Here is a 27,967-nt window from a genome sequence, read left to right on the forward strand (position 1 = left end):
ACCAGCACCCCGGTAAAGAGGTATGAGAATCTACCTCCAACTTCCATCACTACCTCACACACGTGTGGCTCTCCTTAGTAAGAGCCAGGCAAGGAAGGGAGTTACATACCATACAAAGCTTCTGGCGCCCGTCTGCATCATCGCCCAGCCGACCACCACCAGACAAGGTAAATCAAGGCTGTTGGGGATATAGACCAGGCACTGATGCAGGCTCCCCGGGGGGTCGGGCAGGGAGGGTTCCTTTTGTCACAGAGTTGTTGCTTTTTGTTGTTGCATGCGTTTAGCTTCTTCACTATATATAAGTTGTGCTTTCGACTTTGTGTCTTGCATGTTGTTTTGTTTCGCCTATACGCCACAGCGTTGGCTCGTAACGGTGACTTTTGTGCCTTACAGGAAGTCGGTGGCTTCGCAACTGCCGTCAAGACGCCCCCCCCCCCCCCACCCCCACAAAAGTCAAGTTTGGAGCATATCCCTTAGGCCGCGCTTATAGTGCCGGCGACGCGACGTCGCCCGAAAACAAATGCATTGTCGCCGCCGCCGCGTGCGCTTATAGTAAGCGCGACGGCGACAAAGTGATGGGGATACGGGGCGACGCGATTTTTGGAAGCCGGGAATATTTGATTTTTCAGAGGCTGTCGCCTCATGTGACAGCCGCTGAACCAATCAATGGCCTGGTCACCCGCGCCGCCGCCGCAAAGCGAAATACAACTTTCGCTAGCGGCGATGGGTGACGTCGCGGTCGCGGTGGCAGGCACTATATGCGCGGCCTTAAGTAGCACCGGTGGCTCAATCAGTGCCTGCTTCAGCACAGATGGCTCCATCTTCGACTGAGCCACTGATTAAGCCACTTGTGCTGAAGCAGGGATATCCTGAAAAACCTGAGCTGTTGGGGGGGTCTTGAGGACTGGATTTAGGGAACCCCTGCATTAGTCTCAACACCAACCTCAGCATCTTGCATAAAGACACTGCTTATGTATTCATGCAACAGCATTGGAACTTTGACTATTACACACCGTGTGTGTATGTGTGTGTGTCACTGTGTGTGTGTCACTGTGTGTGTGTGTCACTGTGTGTGTGTGTCACTGTGTGTGTGTGTCACTGTGTGTGTGTGTCTGTGTGTGTCACTGTGTGTGTGTGTGTCACTTTGTGTGTGTGTCACTGTGTGTGTGTCACTGTGTGTGTGTGTCACTGTGTGTGTGTGTCACTGTGTGTGTGTGTCACTGTGTGTGTGTGTCACTGTGTGTGTGTGTCTGTGTGTGTCACTGTGTGTGTGTGTCACTGTGTGTGTGTGTCACTGTGTGTGTGTGTCTGTGTGTGTCACTGTGTGTGTGTGTCACTGTGTGTGTGTATATGGGGACCCCACATTTTTCTGTACCATAGTTCTGGTTCTGTTTGCTCACTTTCCCACTGTATGTATGGGTGCAGGGTTTAATTTATCACTTTTTCACCCACCATAACCTAAGTAATGTGTGGCTGAAACGGATCCCCGCTTCACGTGGCAAAGCCGGTATAACCAGCCGCACACTGGAGAGAGCCAAAAGGCTGAGGGGCTTATTCTAGTGGCGTCGGTAAAATCACTGCCAAATGGAACGGTGTGACATGACCCTACCTCACGGTGTGACATGACCCTGCCTCACGGTGTGACATGACCCTGCCTCACGATGTGACATGACCCTACCTCACGGTCTGACGGGACCCTACCTCACGGTGTGACGTGACCCTACCTCACGGTGTGACATGTGTGTTATCACGGTGTGACATGACCCTACCTCACGGTGTGACATGACCCTACCTCACGGTCTGACATGACCCTACCTCACGGTCTGACATGACCCTACCTCACGGTGTGACATGACCCTGCCTCACGGTCTGACATGACCCTACCTCACGGTGTGACGTGACCCTACCTCACGGTGTGACATGTGTGTTATCACGGTGTGACATGACCCTACCTCACGGTGTGACATGACCCTACCTCACGGTCTGACATGACCCTACCTCACGGTCTGACATGACCCTGCCTCACGGTGTGACATGACCCTACCTCACGGTGTGACATGACCCTGCCTCACGGTGTGACGTGACCCTACCTCACGGTGTGACATGACCCTGCCTCACGGTGTGACGTCACCCTACCTCACGGTCTGACATGACCCTACCTCATGGTCTGACATGACCCTGCCTCACGGTGTGACGTGACCCTGCCTCACGGTCTGACATGACCCTGCCTCACGGTGTGACATGACCCTGCCTCACGGTCTGACATGACCCTACCTCACGGTCTGACATGACCCTACCTCACGGTCTGACATGACCCTACCTCACGGTCTGACATGACCCTGCCTCACGGTCTGACATGACCCTACCTCACGGTGTGACGTGACCCTACCTCACGGTGTGACATGACCCTGCCTCACGGTGTGACATGACCCTGCCTCACGGTGTGACATGACCCTGCCTCACGGTGTGACATGACCCTGCCTCACGGTCTGACGTGACCCTACCTCACGGTGTGACGTGACCCTACCTCACGGTGTGACGTGACCCTACCTCACGGTGTGACGTGACCCTACCTCACGGTGTGACATGACCCTGCCTCACGGTGTGACATGACCCTGCCTCACGGTGTGACATGACCCTGCCTCACGGTGTGACATGACCCTGCCTCACGGTCTGACGTGACCCTACCTCACGGTGTGACGTGACCCTACCTCACGGTGTGACATGACCCTACCTCACGGTGTGACGTGACCCTGCCTCACGGTGTGACATGACCCTGCCTCACGGTGTGACATGACCCTGCCTCACGGTCTGACGTGACCCTACCTCACGGTGTGACGTGACCCTACCTCACGGTGTGACGTGACCCTACCTCACGGTGTGACATGACCCTACCTCACGGTCTGACATGACCCTACCTCACGGTGTGACATGACCCTGCCTCACGGTGTGACATGACCCTACCTCACGGTGTGACGTGACCCTACCTCACGGTCTGACATGACCCTACCTCACGGTGTGACATGACCCTACCTCACGGTCTGACGTGACCCTACCTCACGGTCTGACATGACCCTACCTCACGGTGTGACATGACCCTGCCTCACGGTGTGACATGACCCTACCTCACGGTGTGACGTGACCCTACCTCACGGTCTGACATGACCCTACCTCACGGTGTGACATGACCCTACCTCACGGTCTGACGTGACCCTACCTCACGGTGTGACATGACCCTGCCTCACGGTGTGACATGACCCTGCCTCACGGTGTGACATGACCCTACCTCACGGTGTGACGTGACCCTGCCTCACGGTGTGACGTGACCCTACCTCACGGTGTGACGTGACCCTGCCTCACGGTGTGACGTGACCCTGCCTCACGGTCTGATGTGACCCTACCTCACGGTGTGACATGACCCTGCCTCACGGTGTGACATGACCCTACCTCACGGTGTGACATGACCCTACCTCACGGTGTGACGTGACCCTACCTCACGGTCTGACATGACCCTGCCTCACAGTGTGACATGACCCTACCTCACGGTGTGACGTGACCCTGCCTCACGGTGTGACATGACCCTACCTCACGGTCTGACATGACCCTACCTCACGGTCTGACATGACCCTACCTCACGGTGTGACGTGACCCTACCTCACGGTGTGACGTGACCCTGCCTCACGGTCTGACATGACCCTACCTCACGGTCTGACATGACCCTGCCTCATGGTCTGACATGACCCTGCCTCACGGTGTGACGTGACCCTGCCTCACGGTCTGACATGACCCTACCTCACGGTGTGACGTGACCCTGCCTCACGGTGTGACATGACCCTGCCTCACGGTGTGACATGACCCTACCTCACGGTGTGATGTGACCCTACCTAACGATCTGACATGACCCTACCTCACGGTGTGACGTGACCCTGCCTCACGGTGTGACATGACCCTACCTCACGGTCTGACATGACCCTACCTCACGGTCTGACATGACCCTACCTCACGGTGTGACGTGACCCTACCTCACGGTGTGACGTGACCCTACCTCACGGTCTGACATGACCCTACCTCACGGTCTGACATGACCCTGCCTCACGGTCTGACATGACCCTACCTCACGGTCTGACATGACCCTACCTCACAGTCTGACATGACCCTACCTCACGGTGTGACATGACCCTGCCTCACGGTGTGACATGACCCTGCCTCACGGTGTGACATGACCCTGCCTCACGGTGTGACATGACCCTGCCTCACGGTCTGACATGACCCTACCTCACAGTCTGACATGACCCTACCTCACGGTGTGACATGACCCTACCTCACGGTGTGACGTGACCCTACCTCACGGTCTGACATGACCCTGCCTCACGGTGTGACATGACCCTACCTCACGGTGTGACGTGACCCTGCCTCACGGTGTGACATGACCCTGCCTCACGGTGTGACATGACCCTGCCTCACGGTGTGACATGACCCTGCCTCACGGTGTGACATGACCCTGCCTCACGGTGTGACATGACCCTGCCTCACGGTGTGACATGACCCTGCCTCACGGTGTGACATGACCCTACCTCACGGTCTGACATGACCCTGCCTCACGGTGTGACATGACCCTGCCTCACGGTGTGACATGACCCTGCCTCACAGTCTGACGTGACCCTACCTCACGGTCTGACATGACCCTGCCTCACGGTCTGACATGACCCTACCTCACGGTCTGACATGACCCTACCTCACGGTGTGACATGACCCTACCTCACGGTGTGACGTGACCCTGCCTCACGGTCTGACATGACCCTACCTCACGGTGTGACATGACCCTACCTCACGGTGTGACATGACCCTACCTCACGGTCTGACATGACCCTGCCTCACGGTGTGACATGACCCTGCCTCACGGTGTGACATGACCCTACCTCACGGTGTGACATGACCCTACCTCACGGTGTGACGTGACCCTGCCTCACGGTCTGACATGACCCTACCTCACGGTCTGACATGACCCTACCTCACGGTGTGACATGACCCTACCTCACGGTGTTACATGACCCTACCTCACGGTCTGACATGACCCTACCTCACGGTCTGACATGACCCTACCTCACGGTGTTACATGACCCTACCTCACGGTGTGACATGACCCTGCCTCACGGTCTGACATGACCCTACCTCACAGTCTGACATGACCCTACCTCACGGTCTGACATGACCCTGCCTCACGGTGTGACATGACCCTACCTCACGGTCTGACATGACCCTGCCTCACGGTGTGACATGACCCTACCTCACGGTGTGACGTGACCCTGCCTCACGGTCTGACATGACCCTACCTCACGGTCTGACATGACCCTACCTCACGGTGTGACGTGACCCTACCTCACGGTCTGACATGACCCTACCTCACGGTCTGACATGACCCTACCTCACGGTCTGACATGACCCTACCTCACGGTGTGACATGACCCTACCTCACGGTGTGACGTGACCCTGCCTCACGGTGTGACATGACCCTACCTCACGGTGTGACATGACCCTACCTCACGGTGTGACGTGACCCTGCCTCACGGTGTGACATGACCCTACCTCACGGTGTGACATGACCCTACCTCACGGTCTGACATGACCCTACCTCACGGTGTGACGTGACCCTACCTCACGGTCTGACGTGACCCTACCTCACGGTGTGACGTGACCCTACCTCACGGTGTGATGTGACCCTACCTCACGGTCTGACATGACCCTACCTCACGGTCTGACGTGACCCTACCTCACGGTGTGACGTGACCCTACCTCACGGTCTGACATGACCCTACCTCACGGTCTGACATGACCCTGCCTCACGGTGTGACGTGACCCTGCCTCACGGTCTGACATGACCCTACCTCACGGTCTGACGTGACCCTACCTCACGGTGTGACGTGACCCTACCTCACGGTGTGACATGACCCTGCCTCACGGTCTGACATGACCCTACCTCACGGTGTGACGTGACCCTACCTCACGGTGTGACATGACCCTACCTCACGGTGTGACGTGACCCTGCCTCACGGTGTGACATGACCCTACCTCACGGTCTGACATGACCCTACCTCACGGTCTGACATGACCCTACCTCACGGTCTGACATGACCCTACCTCACGGTCTGACATGACCCTACCTCACGGTCTGACATGACCCTACCTCACGGTGTGACGTGACCCTACCTCACGGTCTGACATGACCCTACCTCACGGTCTGACATGACCCTACCTCACGGTGTGACATGACCCTACCTCACAGTCTGACGTGACCCTACCTCACGGTGTGACATGACCCTGCCTCATGGTCTGACATGACCCTACCTCACAGTCTGACATGACCCTGCCTCACGGTGTGACATGACCCTGCCTCACGGTCTGACATGACCCTACCTCACGGTCTGACGTGACCCTGCCTCACAGTCTGACGTGACCCTACCTCACGGTGTGACATGACCCTACCTCACGGTCTGACATGACCCTACCTCACGGTCTGACATGACCCTACCTCACGGTGTGACGTGACCCTGCCTCACGGTGTGACGTGACCCTACCTCACGGTGTGACATGACCCTACCTCACGGTCTGACATGACCCTGCCTCACGGTGTGACATGACCCTACCTCACGGTGTGACGTGACCCTGCCTCACGGTCTGACATGACCCTGCCTCACGGTGTGACGTGACCCTGCCTCACGGTCTGACATGACCCTGCCTCACGGTCTGACATGACCCTGCCTCACGGTCTGACATGACCCTGCCTCACGGTCTGACATGACCCTGCCTCACAGTCTGACATGACCCTGCCTCACGGTGTGACGTGACCCTGCCTCACAGTCTGACTTGACCCTACCTCACGGTGTGACGTGACCCTGCCTCACAGTCTGACGTGACCCTACCTCACAGTCTGACGTGACCCTACCTCACGGTCTGACATGACCCTACCTCACGGTCTGACATGACCCTACCTCACGGTCTGACATGACCCTGCCTCACGGTCTGACATGACCCTGCCTCACAGTCTGACATGACCCTGCCTCACGGTGTGACGTGACCCTGCCTCACAGTCTGACTTGACCCTACCTCACGGTGTGACGTGACCCTGCCTCACAGTCTGACTTGACCCTACCTCACGGTGTGACGTGACCCTGCCTCACAGTCTGACTTGACCCTACCTCACGGTGTGACATGACCCTGCCTCACGGTCTGACATGACCCTACCTCACGGTCTGACATGACCCTACCTCACGGTCTGACATGACCCTGCCTCACGGTGTGACATGACCCTGCCTCACGGTCTGACATGACCCTACCTCACGGTGTTACATGACCCTGCCTCACGGTGTTACATGACCCTGCCTCACGGTGTGACGTGACCCTGCCTCACAGTCTGACGTGACCCTACCTCACAGTCTGACGTGACCCTGCCTCACGGTGTGACGTGACCCTGCCTCACGGTGTGACGTGACCCTGCCTCACGGTCTGACATGACCCTACCTCACGGTGTTACATGACCCTGCCTCACGGTGTTACATGACCCTGCCTCACGGTGTGACGTGACCCTGCCTCACAGTCTGACGTGACCCTACCTCACAGTCTGACGTGACCCTGCCTCACGGTGTGACGTGACCCTACCTCACGGTCTGACATGACCCTACCTCACGGTGTGACGTGACCCTGCCTCACAGTCTGACGTGACCCTACCTCACAGTCTGACGTGACCCTACCTCACGGTGTGACGTGACCCTACCTCACGGTCTGACATGACCCTACCTCACGGTCTGACATGACCCTACCTCACGGTGTGACGTGACCCTACCTCACGGTCTGACATGACCCTGCCTCACGGTGTGACATGACCCTGCCTCACGGTGTGACGTGACCCTGCCTCACGGTGTGACGTGACCCTACCTCACGGTGTGACATGACCCTGCCTCACGGTGTGACATGACCCTACCTCACGGTGTTACATGACCCTACCTCACGGTCTGACATGATCCTGCCTCACGGTCTGACATGACCCTACCTCACGGTCTGACGTGACCCTACCTCACGGTGTGACATGACCCTGCCTCACGGTCTGACATGACCCTGCCTCACAGTCTGACATGACCCTGCCTCACGGTCTGACATGACCCTGCCTCACGGTCTGACATGACCCTACCTCACGGTGTGACGTGACCCTGCCTCACGGTCTGACGTGACCCTACCTCACGGTGTGACATGACCCTGCCTCACGGTGTGACATGACCCTGCCTCACGGTGTGACATGACCCTGCCTCACGGTGTGACGTGACCCTACCTCACGGTCTGACATGACCCTACCTCACGGTGTGACGTGACCCTACCTCACGGTGTGACATGACCCTACCTCACGGTGTGACGTGACCCTGCCTCACGGTGTGACATGACCCTACCTCACAGTGTGACATGACCCTACCTCACGGTGTGACGTGACCCTGCCTCACGGTGTGACATGACCCTACCTCACGGTGTGACGTGACCCTACCTCACGGTGTGACATGACCCTACCTCACGGTGTGACGTGACCCTACCTCACGGTGTGACATGACCCTACCTCACGGTGTGACGTGACCCTACCTCACGGTCTGACATGACCCTGCCTCACGGTCTGACATGACCCTGCCTCACGGTGTGACGTGACCCTGCCTCACGGTGTGACATGACCCTGCCTCACGGTGTGACATGACCCTGCCTCACGGTGTGACGTGACCCTACCTCACGGTGTGACGTGACCCTGCCTCACGGTGTGACATGACCCTGCCTCACGGTGTGACATGACCCTGCCTCACGGTGTGACATGACCCTGCCTCACGGTGTGACGTGACCCTACCTCACGGTGTGACATGACCCTGCCTCACGGTGTGACGTGACCCTGCCTCACGGTGTGACATGACCCTGCCTCACGGTGTGACATGACCCTGCCTCACGGTGTGACGTGACCCTACCTCACGGTGTGACATGACCCTACCTCACGGTGTGACATGACCCTGCCTCACGGTGTGACATGACCCTGCCTCACGGTGTGACGTGACCCTACCTCACGGTCTGACATGACCCTGCCTCACGGTGTGACATGACCCTGCCTCACGGTGTGACATGACCCTGCCTCACGGTGTGACGTGACCCTACCTCACGGTCTGACATGACCCTACCTCACGGTGTGACATGACCCTGCCTCACGGTGTGACATGACCCTGCCTCACGGTCTGACATGACCCTACCTCACGGTCTGACATGACCCTGCCTCACGGTCTGACATGACCCTACCTCACGGTGTGACATGACCCTACCTCACAGTCTGACATGACCCTACCTCACGGTGTGACGTGACCCTGCCTCACGGTCTGACATGACCCTACCTCACGGTGTGACGTGACCCTGCCTCACGGTGTGACATGACCCTACCTCACGGTGTGACATGACCCTGCCTCACGGTGTGACATGACCCTGCCTCACGGTGTGACGTGACCCTACCTCACGGTGTGACATGACCCTGCCTCACGGTGTGACATGACCCTGCCTCACGGTCTGACATGACCCTACCTCATGGTCTGACATGACCCTGCCTCACGGTGTGACGTGACCCTACCTCACGGTGTGACATGACCCTGCCTCACGGTGTGACATGACCCTGCCTCACGGTCTGACATGACCCTGCCTCACGGTCTGACATGACCCTACCTCACGGTGTGACGTGACCCTGCCTCACGGTGTGACATGACCCTACCTCACAGTGTGACATGACCCTGCCTCACGGTCTGACATGACCCTGCCTCACGGTGTGACGTGACCCTGCCTCACGGTGTGACGTGACCCTGCCTCACGGTGTGACATGACCCTACCTCACGGTGTGACATGACCCTACCTCACGGTGTGACGTGACCCTGCCTCACGGTGTGACATGACCCTACCTCACGGTCTGACATGACCCTACCTCACGGTGTGACATGACCCTACCTCACGGTGTGACATGACCCTACCTCACGGTGTGACGTGACCCTGCCTCACGGTGTGACATGACCCTGCCTCACGGTCTGACGTGACCCTGCCTCACGGTGTGACATGACCCTACCTCACGGTGTGACATGACCCTACCTCACGGTGTGACGTGACCCTGCCTCACGGTGTGACATGACCCTGCCTCACGGTCTGACATGACCCTACCTCACGGTGTGACATGACCCTACCTCACGGTCTGACGTGACCCTACCTCACGGTGTGACATGACCCTGCCTCACGGTGTGACGTGACCCTACCTCACGGTGTGACATGACCCTGCCTCACGGTGTGACATGACCCTGCCTCACGGTGTGACGTGACCCTACCTCACGGTGTGACATGACCCTACCTCACGGTGTGACGTGACCCTACCTCACGGTCTGACATGACCCTACCTCACGGTGTGACGTGACCCTACCTCACGGTGTGACATGACCCTACCTCACGGTGTGACGTGACCCTGCCTCACGGTGTGACATGACCCTACCTCACGGTGTGACGTGACCCTACCTCACGGTGTGACATGACCCTACCTCACGGTGTGACGTGACCCTACCTCACGGTCTGACATGACCCTGCCTCACGGTCTGACATGACCCTGCCTCACGGTGTGACGTGACCCTACCTCACGGTGTGACGTGACCCTACCTCACGGTGTGACGTGACCCTACCTCACGGTGTGACATGACCCTGCCTCACGGTCTGACATGACCCTGCCTCACGGTCTGACATGACCCTACCTCACGGTCTGACGTGACCCTGCCTCACGGTGTGACGTGACCCTACCTCACGGTGTGACGTGACCCTACCTCACGGTGTGACGTGACCCTACCTCACGGTCTGACATGACCCTGCCTCACGGTCTGACATGACCCTGCCTCACGGTGTGACGTGACCCTGCCTCACGGTGTGACATGACCCTGCCTCACGGTCTGACATGACCCTGCCTCACGGTGTGACATGACCCTGCCTCACGGTGTGACATGACCCTGCCTCACGGTGTGACGTGACCCTACCTCACGGTGTGACATGACCCTGCCTCACGGTGTGACGTGACCCTGCCTCACGGTGTGACATGACCCTGCCTCACGGTGTGACATGACCCTGCCTCACGGTGTGACATGACCCTGCCTCACGGTGTGACATGACCCTGCCTCACGGTGTGACGTGACCCTACCTCACGGTCTGACATGACCCTGCCTCACGGTGTGACATGACCCTGCCTCACGGTCTGACGTGACCCTGCCTCACGGTGTGACGTGACCCTACCTCACGGTGTGACATGACCCTGCCTCACGGTGTGACATGACCCTGCCTCACGGTGTGACATGACCCTGCCTCACGGTGTGACGTGACCCTACCTCACGGTCTGACATGACCCTGCCTCACGGTCTGACATGACCCTACCTCACGGTGTGACGTGACCCTGCCTCACGGTGTGACATGACCCTACCTCACGGTGTGACATGACTCTGCCTCACGGTGTGACATGACCCTGCCTCACGGTGTGACGTGACCCTACCTCACGGTGTGACATGACCCTGCCTCACGGTGTGACATGACCCTACCTCACGGTGTGACGTGACCCTGCCTCACGGTGTGACATGACCCTGCCTCACGGTCTGACATGACCCTACCTCATGGTCTGACATGACCCTACCTCACGGTGTGACATGACCCTGCCTCACGGTGTGACGTGACCCTACCTCACGGTGTGACGTGACCCTGCCTCATGGTCTGACATGACCCTGCCTCACGGTCTGACATGACCCTGCCTCACGGTGTGACATGACCCTGCCTCACGGTCTGACATGACCCTGCCTCACGGTGTGACGTGACCCTGCCTCACGGTCTGACGTGACCCTGCCTCACGGTGTGACGTGACCCTGCCTCATGGTCTGACATGACCCTGCCTCACGGTCTGACATGACCCTACCTCACGGTGTGACATGACCCTGCCTCACGGTCTGACATGACCCTACCTCACGGTGTGACGTGACCCTGCCTCACGGTGTGACATGACCCTGCCTCACGGTGTGACGTGACCCTGCCTCACGGTCTGACATGACCCTACCTCACGGTGTGACGTGACCCTACCTCACGGTCTGACATGACCCTACCTCACGGTGTGACGTGACCCTACCTCACGGTGTGACGTGACCCTACCTCACGGTCTGACATGACCCTACCTCACGGTGTGACGTGACCCTACCTCACGGTGTGACATGACCCTGCCTCACGGTCTGACATGACCCTACCTCACGGTGTGACGTGACCCTGCCTCACGGTGTGACATGACCCTGCCTCACGGTGTGACGTGACCCTGCCTCACGGTCTGACGTGACCCTACCTCACGGTGTGACGTGACCCTACCTCACGGTGTGACATGACCCTGCCTCACGGTGTGACGTGACCCTGCCTCACGGTCTGACATGACCCTGCCTCACGGTCTGACATGACCCTACCTCACGGTGTGACATGACCCTACCTCACGGTCTGACATGACCCTGCCTCACGGTCTGACATGACCCTGCCTCACGGTGTGACATGACCCTACCTCACGGTGTGACGTGACCCTGCCTCACGGTCTGACATGACCCTACCTCACGGTGTGACGTGACCCTGCCTCACGGTGTGACATGACCCTGCCTCACGGTGTGACGTGACCCTGCCTCACGGTGTGACATGACCCTGCCTCACGGTGTGACATGACCCTACCTCACGGTGTGACATGACCCTGCCTCACGGTGTGACATGACCCTACCTCACGGTGTGACATGACCCTGCCTCACGGTCTGACATGACCCTACCTCACGGTGTGACATGACCCTGCCTCACGGTCTGACATGACCCTGCCTCACGGTGTGACATGACCCTACCTCACGGTGTGACGTGACCCTGCCTCACGGTCTGACATGACCCTACCTCACGGTGTGACGTGACCCTGCCTCACGGTCTGACATGACCCTGCCTCACGGTGTGACGTGACCCTGCCTCACGGTCTGACATGACCCTGCCTCACGGTGTGACATGACCCTGCCTCACGGTGTGACGTGACCCTGCCTCACGGTGTGACGTGACCCTGCCTCACGGTGTGACGTGACCCTGCCTCACGGTGTGACATGACCCTGCCTCACGGTCTGACATGACCCTGCCTCACGGTGTGACATGACCCTACCTCACGGTCTGACGTGACCCTGCCTCACGGTGTGACATGACCCTACCTCACGGTGTGACATGACCCTACCTCACGGTCTGACATGACCCTGCCTCACGGTCTGACATGACCCTACCTCACGGTGTGACATGACCCTGCCTCACGGTCTGACATGACCCTGCCTCACGGTCTGACATGACCCTACCTCACGGTGTGACATGACCCTACCTCACGGTGTGACATGACCCTACCTCACGGTCTGACATGACCCTGCCTCACGGTCTGACATGACCCTACCTCACGGTGTGACATGACCCTACCTCACGGTGTGACGTGACCCTGCCTCACGGTGTGACATGACCCTACCTCACGGTGTGACATGACCCTGCCTCACGGTGTGACATGACCCTGCCTCACGGTGTGACATGACCCTGCCTCACGGTGTGACGTGACCCTGCCTCACGGTGTGACATGACCCTACCTCACGGTCTGACATGACCCTGCCTCACGGTCTGACATGACCCTACCTCACGGTGTGACATGACCCTACCTCACGGTGTGACGTGACCCTGCCTCACGGTGTGACATGACCCTACCTCACGGTGTGACATGACCCTACCTCACGGTCTGACATGACCCTGCCTCACGGTGTGACGTGACCCTGTCTCACGGTCTGACATGACCCTATCTCACGGTGTGACATGACCCTACCTCACGGTGTGACGTGACCCTGCCTCACGGTGTGACATGACCCTGCCTCACGGTGTGACATGACCCTACCTCACGGTGTGACATGACCCTGCCTCACGGTGTGACGTGACCCTGCCTCACGGTGTGACATGACCCTACCTCACGGTGTGACGTGACCCTACCTCACGGTGTGACGTGACCCTACCTCACGGTGTGACGTGACCCTGCCTCACGGTGTGACGTGACCCTACCTCACAGTCTGACATGACCCTACCTCACAGTCTGACATGACCCTACCTCACAGTCTGACATGACCCTGCCTCACGATGTGACATGACCCTGCCTCATGGTGTGACGTGACCCTACCTCACGGTGTGACATGTGTGTTATCACGGTCTGACATGACCCTGCCTCACGGTCTGACGTGTGTTATCACGGTGTGACATGACCCTGCCTCACGGTCTGACGTGTGTTATCACGGTATTCAGAAAGAATGATCACGTCAGAAACAGTGAGGTAGGAAAATGCCAATCCCGCTCGGGATAGCAGTGTCCGTATCTCAGCCGTTTTCTACGTTCTGCCCGCAGTCTGTAAGAACTGCACGGAGAGAGCAGCAACTCCCTGCGCAGAGAGAGCAGCAACTCCCTGCACGGAGAGAACAGCAACTCCCTGCACAGAGAGAGCTGCGTCTCCCTGCACGGAGAGAGCAGCAACTCCCTGCACAGAGAGAACAGCAACTCCCTGCACAGAGAGAGCAGCAACTCCCTGCACAGAGAGAACAGCAACTCCCTGCACAGAGAGAACAGCAACTCCCTGCACAGAGAGAGCAGCAACTCCCTGCACAGAGAGAGCAGCAACTCCCTGCACGGAGAGAGCTGCGTCTCCCTGCACAGAGAGAACAGCAACTCCCTGCACAGAGAGAGCAGCAACTCCCTGCACGGAGAGAGCAGCAACTCCCTGCACGGAGAGAGCTGCGTCTCCCTGCACAGAGAGAACAGCAACTCCCTGCACAGAGAGAGCAGCAACTCCCTGCACAGAGAGAACAGCAACTCCCTGCACGGAGAGAGCAGCAACTCCCTGCACGGAGAGAGCAGCAACTCCCTGCACAGAGAGAGCAGCAACTCCCTGCACAGAGAGAGCAGCAACTCCCTGCACAGAGAGAGCAGCAACTCCCTGCACAGAGAGAACAGCAACTCCCTGCACAGAGAGAACAGCAACTCCCTGCACAGAGAGAGCAGCAACTCCCTGCACAGAGAGAACAGCAACTCCCTGCACAGAGAGAACAGCAACTCCCTGCACAGAGAGAACAGCAACTCCCTGCACAGAGAGAACAGCAACTCCCTGCACAGAGAGAACAGCAACTCCCTGCACAGAGAGAACAGCATCTCCCTGCACAGAGAGAACAGCATCTCCCTGCACGGAGAGAGCAGCAACTCCCTGCACGGAGAGAACAGCAACTCCCTGCACAGAGAGAACAGCAACTCCCTGCACAGAGAGAACAGCAACTCCCTGCACAGAGAGAACTGCAACTCCCTGCACAGAGAGAACAGCAACTCCCTGCACAGAGAGAAAAGCAACTCCCTGCACAGAGAGAACAGCAACTCCCTGCACAGAGAGAACAGCAACTCCCTGCACAGAGAGAACAGCAACTCCCTGCACAGAGAGAGCAGCAACTCCCTGCACAGAGAGAGCAGCAACTCCCTGCACGGAGAGAGCAGCAACTCCCTGCACGGAGAGAGCAGCAACTCCCTGCACGGAGAGAGCAGCAACTCCCTGCACGGAGAGAGCAGCAACTCCCTGCACGGAGAGAGCAGCAACTCCCTGCACAGAGAGAACAGCAACTCCCTGCACAGAGAGAAGCTGCATCTCCCTGCACAGAGAGAACAGCAACTCCCTGCACAGAGAGAGCTGCATCTCCCTGCACAGAGAGAACAGCAACTCCCTGCACAGAGAGAGCAGCAACTCCCTGCACAGAGAGAAGCTGCATCTCCCTGCACAGAGAGAACAGCAACTCCCTGCACAGAGAGAGCTGCATCTCCCTGCACAGAGAGAGCAGCAACTCCCTGCACGGAGAGAGCAGCAACTCCCTGCACGGAGAGAGCAGCAACTCCCTGCACAGAGAGAGCAGCAACTCCCTGCACGGAGAGAGCAGCAACTCCCTGCACAGAGAGAACAGCAACTCCCTGCACGGAGAGAGCAGCAACTCCCTGCACGGAGAGAGCTGCGTCTCCCTGCACAGAGAGAACAGCAACTCCCTGCACAGAGAGAGCAGCAACTCCCTGCACAGAGAGAACAGCAACTCCCTGCACAGAGAGAACAGCAACTCCCTGCACAGAGAGAACAGCAACTCCCTGCACAGAGAGAACAGCAACTCCCTGCACAGAGAGAACAGCAACTCCCTGCACAGAGAGAACAGCATCTCCCTGCACAGAGAGAACAGCATCTCCCTGCACGGAGAGAGCAGCAACTCCCTGCACGGAGAGAACAGCAACTCCCTGCACAGAGAGAACAGCAACTCCCTGCACAGAGAGAACAGCAACTCCCTGCACAGAGAGAACTGCAACTCCCTGCACAGAGAGAACAGCAACTCCCTGCACAGAGAGAAAAGCAACTCCCTGCACAGAGAGAACAGCAACTCCCTGCACAGAGAGAACAGCAACTCCCTGCACAGAGAGAGCAGCAACTCCCTGCACAGAGAGAACAGCAACTCCCTGCACAGAGAGAACAGCAACTCCCTGCACAGAGAGAACAGCAACTCCCTGCACAGAGAGAACAGCAACTCCCTGCACAGAGAGAACAGCAACTCCCTGCACAGAGAGAGCAGCAACTCCCTGCACAGAGAGAACAGCAACTCCCTGCACAGAGAGAAGCTGCATCTCCCTGCACAGCTCTCACAGGCGATCTCCCTGCACAGAGAGAACAGCAACTCCCTGCACAGAGAGAACAGCAACTCCCTGCACAGAGAGAAGCTGCATCTCCCTGCACAGAGAGAGCAGCAACTCCCTGCACAGAGAGAGCAGCAACTCCCTGCACAGAGAGAGCAGCAACTCCCTGCACGGAGAGAGCTGCGTCTCCCTGCACAGAGAGAACAGCAACTCCCTGCACAGAGAGAACAGCAACTCCCTGCACGGAGAGAGCTGCGTCTCCCTGCACAGAGAGAACAGCAACTCCCTGCACAGAGAGAACAGCAACTCCCTGCACAGAGAGAGCAGCAACTCCCTGCACAGAGAGAACTGCAACTCCCTGCACAGAGAGAACAGCAACTCCCTGCACAGAGAGAGCTGCATCTCCCTGCACAGAGAGAACAGCAACTCCCTGCACAGAGAGAGCAGCAACTCCCTGCACAGAGAGAGCAGCAACTCCCTGCACAGAGAGAAGCTGCGTCTCCCTGCACAGAGAGAACAGCAACTCCCTGCACAGAGAGAGCAGCAACTCCCTGCACAGAGAGAGCAGCAACTCCCTGCACAGAGAGAACAGCAACTCCCTGCACAAAGAGAACTGCAACTCCCTGCACAGAGAGAACAGCAACTCCCTGCACAGAGAGAACAGCAACTCCCTGCACAGAGAGAACAGCAACTCCCTGCACAGAGAGAGCAGCAACTCCCTGCACAGAGAGAACAGCAACTCCCTGCACAGAGAGAACAGCAACTCCCTGCACAGAGAGAACAGCAACTCCCTGCACAGAGAGAACAGCAACTCCCTGCACAGAGAGAACAGCAACTCCCTGCACAGAGAGAACAGCAACTCCCTGCACAGAGAGAACAGCATTTCCCTGCACAGAGAGAACAGCAACTCCCTGCACAGAGAGAACAGCAACTCCCTGCACAGAGAGAACAGCATCTCCCTGCACAGAGAGAACTGCAACTCCCTGCACAGAGAGAACAGCAACTCCCTGCACAGAGAGAACAGCAACTCCCTGCACAGAGAGAGCTGCATCTCCCTGCACAGAGAGAACAGCAACTCCCTGCACAGAGAGAACAGCAACTCCCTGCACAGAGAGAACAGCAACTCCCTGCACAGAGAGAACAGCATCTCCCTGCACAGAGAGAACTGCAACTCCCTGCACAGAGAGAACAGCAACTCCCTGCACAGAGAGAAGCTGCGTCTCCCTGCACAGAGAGAACAGCAACTCCCTGCACAGAGAGAACAGCAACTCCCTGCACAGAGAGAACAGCAACTCCCTGCACAGAGAGAACAGCATCTCCCTGCACAGAGAGAACTGCAACTCCCTGCACAGAGAGAAGCTGCGTCTCCCTGCACAGAGAGAAGCTGCATCTCCCTGCACAGCTCTCACAGGCGATCTCCCTGCACAGAGAGAAGCTGCATCTCCCTGCACAGCTCTCACAGGCAATCTCCCTGCACAGCTCATACAGGCGATCTCCCTGCACAGAGAGAAGCTGCATCTCCCTGCACAGCTCTCACAGGCGATCTCCCTGCACAGAGAGAAGCTGCATCTCCCTGCACAGCTCTCACAGGCGATCTCCCTGCACAGAGAGAGCTGCATCTCCCTGCACATCTCTCACAGGCGATCTCCCTGCACAGAGAGAAGCTCCATCTCCCTGCACAGCTCATACAGGCGATCTCCCTGCACAGAGAGAAGCTGCATCTCCCTGCACAGCTCTTACAGGCGATCTCCCTGCACAGAGAGAGCTGCATCTCCCTGCACAGCTCTTACAGGCGATCTCCCTGCATAGAGAGAGCTGCATCTCCCTGCACAGCTCTTACAGGCGATCTCCCTACACAGAGAGAAGCTGCATCTCCCTGCACAGCTCTTACAGGCGATCTCCCTGCATAGAGAGAGCTGCATCTCCCTGCACAGCTCTTACAGGCGATCTCCCTGCACAGAGAGAAGCTGCATCTCCCTGCACAGCTCTTACAGGCGATCTCCCTGCACAGAGAGAAGCTGCATCTCCCTGCACAGCTCTCACAGGCGATCTCCCTGCACAGAGAGAAGCTGCATCTCCCTGCACAGCTCTTACAGGCGATCTCCCTGCACAGAGAGAAGCTGCATCTCCCTGCACAGCTCTTACAGGCGATCTCCCTGCACAGAAATAAGCTGCATCTCCCTGCACAGCTCTCACAGGCGATCTCCCTGCACAGAGAGAAGCTGCATCTCCCTGCACAGCTCTTACAGGCGATCTCCCTGCACAGAAATAAGCTGCATCTCCCTGCACAGCTCTTACAGGCGATCTCCCTGCACAGAGAGAAGCTGCATCTCCCTGCACAGCTCTCACAGGCGATCTCCCTGCACAGAGAGAAGCTGCATCTCCCTGCACAGCTCTTACAGGCGATCTCCCTGCACAGAGAGCTGCATCTCCCTGCACAGCTCTTACAGGCGATCTCCCTGCACAGAGAGAAGCTGCATCTCCCTGCACAGCTCTTACAGGCGATCTCCCTGCACAGAGAGAAGCTGCATCTCCCTGCACAGCTCTCACAGGCGATCTCCCTGCACAGAGAGAAGCTGCATCTCCCTGCACAGCTCATACAGGCGATCTCCCTGCACAGAGAGAAGCTGCATCTCCCTGCATAGCTCATACAGGCGATCTCCCTGCACAGAGAGAGCTGCATCTCCCTGCACAGCTCATACAGGCGATCTCCCTGCACAGAGAGAGAGCTGCATCTCCCTGCACAGTTCTTACAGGCGATCTCCCTGCACAGAGAGAAGCTGCATCTCCCTGCACAGCTCATACAGGCGATCTCCCTGCACAGAGAGAGAGCTGCATCTCCCTGCACAGCTCTTACAGGCGTACTCCCTGCACAGAGAGAGCTGCATCTCCCTGCACAGCTCTTACAGGCGATCTTCCTGCACAGAGAGAAGCTGCATCTCCCTGCACAGCTCTTACAGGCGATCTCCCTGCACAGAGAGAAGCTGCATCTCCCTGCACAGCTCTCACAGGCGATCTCCCTGCACAGAGAGAAGCTGCATCTCCCTGCACAGCTCTTACAGGCGATCTCCCTGCACAGAGAGAAGCTGCATCTCCCTGCACAGCTCTTACAGGCGATCTCCCTGCACAGAGAGACGCTGCATCTCCCTGCACAGCTCTCACAGGCGATCGCACTGTTTTAATTTACATTATAATAACACAGTATTGAAGCAGGGGGCCTCCGGAGCTGAACCGCTTCTCCTGTGCGTTTAAATGACCGTCACGTGACACGGGACATTTAAAGAATGCAAGGAGATACCGGCAACCCATACAGGGGCCTGTAACCCGGATAAGTAGGGACCCGACCGGCACACGGAAGAAGTGGGCGCTGGAACGCAAACGCTGACGACGCATGCGCAGAAGAGAAGAGAGACGAAGGAGTCCAATCAGGAGTGGAGAAGGCGTCACTGAAACGCAACACCGGAAAGAGGCTCTCACAAATATTTGTGGTAAAGCATGATGACTGGACTGATCAGGGGAGACGGATTGGGGTCAGCTGGGGTGATTTTTTACTTGTTTTCACCTGTTGTATTGTCTTTGGTTGAGGATATATATACTGGGTTTACCCTCAGTTGGGTCATGCCTAGTCACTTGAGAAAGACCTATTGGTCGAAACGTTGTGTGGCACAATAAATTTACTTTATTTAAAAAACCGTGGAGCATTGGATCCTTCCTTCCTAAGCTCAAAGCAGCAGCAGCATGCTGGCAGAAATGCAAAGAATACCCCGTCTCAAACTCAAACGCCTCAGACATATCTGCAACCCTCTGCCTTTCTCCCTTATCGTGCAATGCGTCCACTGCAGCAGGGGATTCTGGGTAATGACATGTGTAGCAGTGTTTCTCCCACCCTATGGGAGATTTGCCCTGTGTGTAGTACTGTTCACCTGCTGGTTTACAGAAGCTCTGAGTGTAGAGGGAGAAAGGGGGTGGCCCGGTATTAAAGGGGTTGCACCCCATTTGGCCATCCCCTGACCTCACCAGGGAGACAAGGGGTTAACTGGGCTGAGGTCCAGAACTGTGATTTAACCCTTGTTATAACCTGTAAATGTATTTTCCCCTGTTCCCCTGTTCCATTGTAGTGTCTGCATCACACACACACTAGAATCCATCCGGGAGCACAAGGGTTAATAGTCCTTTAATGATTATAGATCTTTGTGTAATTTTTCCGCCTTTTCAGGCACCATTTTGCAGGTCCCCATTGGCCGCCATTAGGGCTCAATGCATTCTAATGGAGAATCTTGTTGTTTTAGTCCTGTTTCCTGTAAAGACCAGCAGGTGGCGTCCGAGAGGGAGAGCGGCGGTTTCCCATTGAAAGTCAATGGGCCCATTGACTTCAATGGAGATTCCTCGAGGTAACTTTCGAAGAACAAGTTGGCTGCCGTCCAGACTGCAAACCGCAAAGCGGATACATTTTCAATAGGAGAGCTTTGATCACTTACAAGTCAAGGTCAACGTCAAGTGGAGTGGGAATAAACAGTTCTAGGGCCCCTAGGAATAAAATTATTTTTGCCCCTAGTTCCTAGGCTTCCCCCCACTCGACCACAACCGGGTCCCCGAATCCTGGACCCCCGATAAGGGTCGAACCAGATGGAGCGGGTCGCGCCATAGGCTTTGCCGACGGCGGCAGAAACGGCTCAGAAAAATGACTAAGTGGAAAAAGCTGAAATTTGGTACTCCATATCTCCGGTTCCGGATGGCCCAGCAGATCAAGGTTTGGGGTATCTGCAGTCACTGCTCCGGCATCACTGCAGAACCATTCTTGACCCTCCTGGACCAACCCGACGGAGTATGGACCCCCTTGAAAGTTCGGGACTTTTCCCATAGACTTCAATGGCGGAGAAACCCCATTGACTTCAATGGCGGCAATTTACCATTGAAAGTCTATGGCGGAGAAGCCCGTTGTTTTCAATGGGGATTTAGTGAAAAGCTGAGATTTCTTTTTTAGCTGAGATTTTTGTATTAAAGTGAAAAATTATTTAATGTGCATTTGTGTATCTCCGGTTCCGAAGGTCGTAGCAAGTCGCTTTTTGGACCATATGGTGTCCCAGTTCTGGCAATGAGAACTGGGAAGTTTGGTTCTGCTAGACCCAACAGAACCGGATATTTTAATACGTTTATGTTTTATGTTTACTACTGTGTCCCAAGGTATGGACAAAGACCCAGAGGAAATTCCTTTGCATACGAGGGTAGCAGATGGCCCTAGAGGCGACCCAATGTCTAGGACTTAAGTATTGTTCAAAGGGTTTTTTCACCCTCCCTGTTTATTTGAGGGCGGAGAAGTCTCAAACCAGAGCAGTTTTTAAGTGTCCCATTTAACACCTTCCAACAAAGGTTTTCCTGCCAGAGATCCAAATGGGTAGACTGGCTGGCATTCCATTTGCATATGTGGGGCTACAGAAATGAGACCTCAGAGTTCTACTGCGCCTATGCCAGCTAGCAGGGGGGCATGTATTAAAATGTGTTCCCACATTAAAGATTGGCTGGAGGTAATTGAAAACCAATCACAGGTACTTAATGTTAAGGATAGAGGGACAAAAGGTTTATAAACTGCTGTCCACCCTATATCCTTTATCTTCGTTTGCTGATATGGTTACCTGATATCACCTGAATGATTACCTGATTGCTGAGAGAGATGCTACATCATACTTCTCATTCCCCAACCCCTAAGTAAGTGTACTTCTTTTCTGTTACTGTATTATTCGTGTGTTCACCTATCCTAAATAATAAAATCACTTTATTATATCTTAAGCCTCGTTCAGTTCAAACCCAGTTATTTTTGTGTAATATTAATAGACCTGTGTAGGCTATCGTCACACTGAGCTTCTGCCTGTTGTTGTTGGGGAAGACAGGACAGGCTTTTTGGGGGTGATAGTTGTTTCTTTCTCACTTTGGCGTCAGCGCCTCCATCTGCCGCAGGCTCCAGGAGTGCTGGAAGCGGTCCCTGCGGAAAGAACTCTCTCCTACTCCCCCTGATAGACTGCAAACTCAGACAAGAGTATATTTTGTAATAAGGACAGTCTTTATTCTTCTCCGTACACAGCATACACTGAACCACAGCATACTCTCTAACACTGGTCTCCAGCCTCTGGAGGGTCCCTGGACTCACACCCCCAGCCATGGGCACCACTGGCGGTCCTAGCTCTTCTCTTACTCCCTGATAGAGTAAGGGTTATAGTCCTCACTCCCACTCCCCTAAGGGAGGGAATAGCAGGTGACAGAGCCCTGCACACCTCTTCTCGTGGGACCGGTCTCTCTCAGGGGCGAGACACAACTGAAACAATTTGGTAATGCCACCCCTTAAGTACCAAGGGGGAGGATCCAAGGTCTGAACCCCTTATTGGGCAGAACACTGGCCTTAGACATCCTCCCCCCCCCCCTGTCACTCAAGAGAGCTGCTGGCTGGTGGGGAAAACCCTGGATTGGGCCTGTAACAGGGGACTTATCCCTGTTCACAAATGTGCCTCTAATCCAGCAGTGTGGTGGTTAACTTCTGGTAGGCAATTAACTAACACCACCTGCCTGATTAGATTGCTTAGAAAAGCCTGTCTTTTGAGACAGGAAGAGAGACTCTTTTGCTCACACCTGAGCTGAACTTGGAAACAGAGCAGAGATTCCTTAGTCCACAACTGGACTGAACCAAGGAAGGGCAGATCTCTTGAGTGACAAGCTGACCACAAGACAAAGAGGACAAGATTCTAACTTGGAGCCTGACATTTTCTGTGCACACAACGGTGCGGTTCCAGGAGAGCAGAGAAGCTTCCCCTACAGCAGCCCAGCTAACAGATAAGACTTTTTCGTATAAGACTATTATCTATGTCTGTGTATTGATAAATGTCTCCATGATTTGGGGCTGGTAAATAGCTTAGCTAACCAACCCAGTCAGACAGGGCTGAGCTACATGTGTAGATAGTCTCCAAAGCAGAGATAGGTTTTCTTTGTTTGGCTCACTATTTCGCTTATGTTTATTTTTTTACTGTGTTTTAAGCGACAGGCACAATAAAGCATTGTTATAATTTCACCTTACAACAGTCTCCATTGTGTACCTCTGCACATGTCTTCTTACAGGGCCTAACACTGCCTGCACTGATACCAGGACTTACATGTCAGGCAGGGTAGATTAGTAGCCAAGCCAGGCATGGCTACACATGCAAATGAACTCCGAGTGCGTCACTTTTGGCTTCTTTTCAATTATAACAGGGACACGTATAAGTTCAATTATAACAGGGACACGTATAAGCGCACGCCTACCGTATTACACAGCTTTTCAGCACAGCCTGGGGTAAAGAAGTGCAGTGCCGGTAACCCTGCTCGCCGACAGCTGTTGATGCAGACATGAATAACTCTACAGTCACCCCTCCGGCAGAGACAGCTAGAGAAGTAATTACATTCATCTCGCCGCTCCTTAGAGGCAGAGCAGCAAAGCTCCGTAATGGCTTAATTAGGAGTTAACTTCAGTTATCTTCTCGTTTAAGTGCCAGCGGTTATCTTCAAAGCTCCGTAACGAGAAATTAAGTGCCATCTTAAAGCTAAAACGGCCTGCGGTTAACTTTACTGCTTCAGCAGTGCGGTAAAGTTAATGAGGGACTTAACGCTATCTTAGATTAGGTCATGGGTTCTTCCTGCGATGATGTGCGGGGAACAGAACGCAAGAATGTGATGAAAAGGTGCAAATATGTTCAAAGATTCGCTCCCGGCACAAAAGAAAGCAATCCAAGTACAGCTCAATCCCGTTATAGCGCAATGCGTAACAACGCGGATCCGCTTATAGCGCAATGCATGCGTGGCTCCCGTGCTTTTCGTACTTATGAATACTTTACAACACGATTATTGGTGTCTTAAATACTTTATTGTACAATGCATAGAATTGTACATTATTTCTAACGCGATCCGCTTATAACGCAACGTGATTCTTCGGACGCCCAAGCACAGCGTTATAAGGGGGGTTGGGCTGTATTAAATGATTTCAGTAACCTACACAAAAGAAGGGGTAGGAACAGCTGACATCCAGAAAAATATGAAAAACCTACAAAAACTATTATAATAATAATTGTTTGTTCTTGTAGCGGTAAAATTGTGAGGCGGTGCACCTGCTTTGCGGGACAGGAATGAGCTGGACTGCTATTGACTAGTAGAAAAAACTATTTATTGGCACATAAAAGGCAGCAAGGGGGGAAAAAAACTCCTCTTACGCGTTTCACACCGACAACTGCGCTTTATCAAAGAGTACAGTAAAGCGCAGTTGTCTGCGTGAAACGCGTAAGAGGAGTTTTTTTTCCCCTTGCTGCCTTTTATGTGCCAATAAATAGTTTTTTCTACTAGTCAGGGTTAATTGGGGCTTGGTTTATCTTTGGCGTGGAAGGGGTTAATCGGTGCTCTGCTTGTCTGGTTGGGAAGGGGTTAATCGATGTCATGTCTGGTGGGGAATGGGGTTAATTGGCGCTCTGCTTGTCTGGCGGGGAGGGGGGTTAATAGATGCTCTACTTGTCTGGTGGGGAAGGGGTTAATGGGCGCTATGCTTGTCTAGCGGGGAAGGAGTAATCGGTGCTCTGCTTGTCTGGCGGGGAAGGGGTTAATCGGTGCCCTGCTTGTGTTTGGTGGGGGAAGGGGTTAATCGGTGCCTCTGCTTGCCTGGCGGGGAAGCGGTTAATCTGTGCCACCGCTTGCCTGGCGGGGAAGGGGTTAATCGGTGCCACCGCTTGTCTGGCGGGGAAGGAGTTAACACACACCTGCATGCTCCAGACCAGCAAACTGCTAAATCTTCGGCTTTTATAGAGGTGGTCACACTTGTCGATGATCAATTAATCAAGGGCATTTGATTAGCAGCACCCGTCTGCTACTTAGCATCTTAATTCCTATGGAAGCTGTAAGGGTGTACAGCCATACCCCGGTTTAAGGACACTCACTTTAAGTACACTCGCGAGGAAGGACATATCACCCAATAGGCAAACAGCAGCTCACGCATGCGCCTGTCAGCACGTCCTGAACAGCAATACCGGCTCCCTACCTGCACCGAAGCTGTGCGCAAGCGGGGAGACTATAGAGCCTGTTACACATGTTATTTACATCAGTTATGCACGTATATAACGATTGCCGTACAGTACATGCATCGATAAGTGGGGAAAAGGTAGCGTTTCACTTTAAGTACATTTTCGCTTTACATGCATGCTGCGGTCCCATTGCGTACGTTAATGCGGGGTATGGCTGTGTTACATACACGCTCCGGTCCCATTGCGTACGTTAATGCGGGGTATGCCTGTGTTACATGCATGCTCTGGTCCCATTGCGTACGTTAATGCGGGGTATGCCTGTGTTACATACATGCTCCGGTCCCATTGCGTACGTTAATGCGGGGTATGCCTGTGTTACATACATGCTCCGGTCCCATTGCGTACGTTAATGCGGGGTACGCCTGTGTTACATACATGCTCCGGTCCCATTGCGTACTGTACGTTAATGCGGGGTGTGCCTGTGTTACATACACGCTCCGGTCCCATTGCGTACGTTAATGCGGGGTATGCCTGTACTTAGTTTTTCACACATGGCTTCTCCATTTTGGCTTTATTTTTGTTAAATAAATCATGACACGGTGTAATATGTCATGTGTTGTTGTTCATCTGAGGTTGTCTTTACCTAACTTTAACACCTGCTAAGGAACAGATGATTGTTATTATGTCCTGAAATGTAAAACCATAAAATTCAAAGAGGGTGCACTTTCTTTTTCACACCACTGTATGTATATAGACAATGTAATATCTGTATTATTCATGATTTGAAATCATCATTTCTTCAATTACTCTGCATACCACATTCCTCTGCGTGGTATTATATTGCTCTGCATGTTAATATATCACGTTTCATGTGATTACACTGCTCTGCGTGTTATTATATTGCTCTGCATGGTATTATATCGCTCTGCATGTTTCTATATCTCTTCTTGTTATATTGCTCTGTATATTCACAGTATAGTCAATATACTTAATATAAAAGCAAACATTCAGACATGGTTAATAATACTGCTGCTTGTTGTTCTCCTGGCAGGGGCACCTGGGTATGAACAGGACAGGCACTTCCCATCCATGCCCAACCCTACATAAGACTTTAAAGATCTTCATGTTGGCCATTTCCTGGCTTGTGATATTCTATGTTGGGTACATGAGTAATTGGAAGACGACGTACACGGAGGTCACAAGCTCAGCAACACCCACTGAGCTGATGGAGCTCGAGTCTGCATTGCCAATGTACCCCTACCTCATAGAGGAGGCCGACAAATGTGCAGGACGGCCACCGTTCTTGTTGCTGCTCATCCCTTCTTTGCCACAAGACGCCTCCATCAGGGACGCCCTAAGGAAGACGTGGGCCAACGAGAGCTTGGTGGAGGGGGTCATCATCACCAGGCTTTTCCTCTTGGGGACGCCAATTTCTAATGCCACCCAGGAGGAGGTGACACGGGAGAGCTCCACTCACCGGGATATCATCCAGCAAGATTTTCTCGACACGTACCGCAACCTCACGGTCAAGACTCTGATGGGCATGGAGTGGGCCAGCCGCCGGTGCCCGGATGCCAGCTACGTCATGAAGGTCGACAGCGACGTGTTTTTGAACCCGTGGTTCCTGGTGCGCCAGATTTTGCACCCAGAGAGCGTGGCCAAGGTGGGATTTTTTACCGGGATGGTGATCGCAGGCAGCTCCCCCTTCAGGGATAAGGCAAACAAGTGGTACGTGGCGCCAGAAGTCTACTCCAATAACAGTTACCCAACCTACTGCTCTGGCATGGGCTACGTCTTCTCAGGGGAGCTGACAGGAAGGATATACAACCAGGGGCTTCTGTTGACCATCTTCCCATTCGAGGACGTCTTCGTAGGGATGTGTTTGGAAAGGATAGGGGTTAAGATCTCCAGACCGGGTGGACACTGGTTCATAGACAACAGGGTCGAGTATAACAGGTGCCAGTTCGCGAAGCTGGTCACTGTTCACAATTACAAGCCGGACGAGCTGCTGAAGATCTGGCCTGATTTCCTGAAGGCCGGGGATAGCTGCCCCGGGTAGGAGGGTGGCGGGGGCGGGGCGGGGTCTTGTCCGTTTGTCACATCGGTGCCTTTTCGAAGTGGACGAATCCCAGTTTCCTTGTGAAGTTGCTTCATCTCACATCAAA

The 27,967-nt window shown here is 55.0% G+C and overlaps 1 protein-coding gene across 1 annotated transcript; it reads left to right on the forward strand.

Moving 5' to 3' along the window:
* LOC142471038 (beta-1,3-galactosyltransferase 2-like) lies at positions 1-27,861 on the forward strand. Its single transcript, XM_075577836.1, has 2 exons — positions 1-167; positions 26,854-27,861. The coding sequence occupies exon 2, from the start codon at positions 26,866-26,868 to the stop codon at positions 27,859-27,861; it is 996 nt and encodes a 331-aa protein (XP_075433951.1). The 5' UTR covers positions 1-167; positions 26,854-26,865.
* Positions 27,862-27,967: the final 106 nt, after the last annotated feature.

The sequence above is a fragment of the Ascaphus truei genome, chromosome 20, assembly GCF_040206685.1.
Source record: "Ascaphus truei isolate aAscTru1 chromosome 20, aAscTru1.hap1, whole genome shotgun sequence".
NCBI classification, from domain to species: Eukaryota; Metazoa; Chordata; class Amphibia; order Anura; family Ascaphidae; genus Ascaphus; species Ascaphus truei.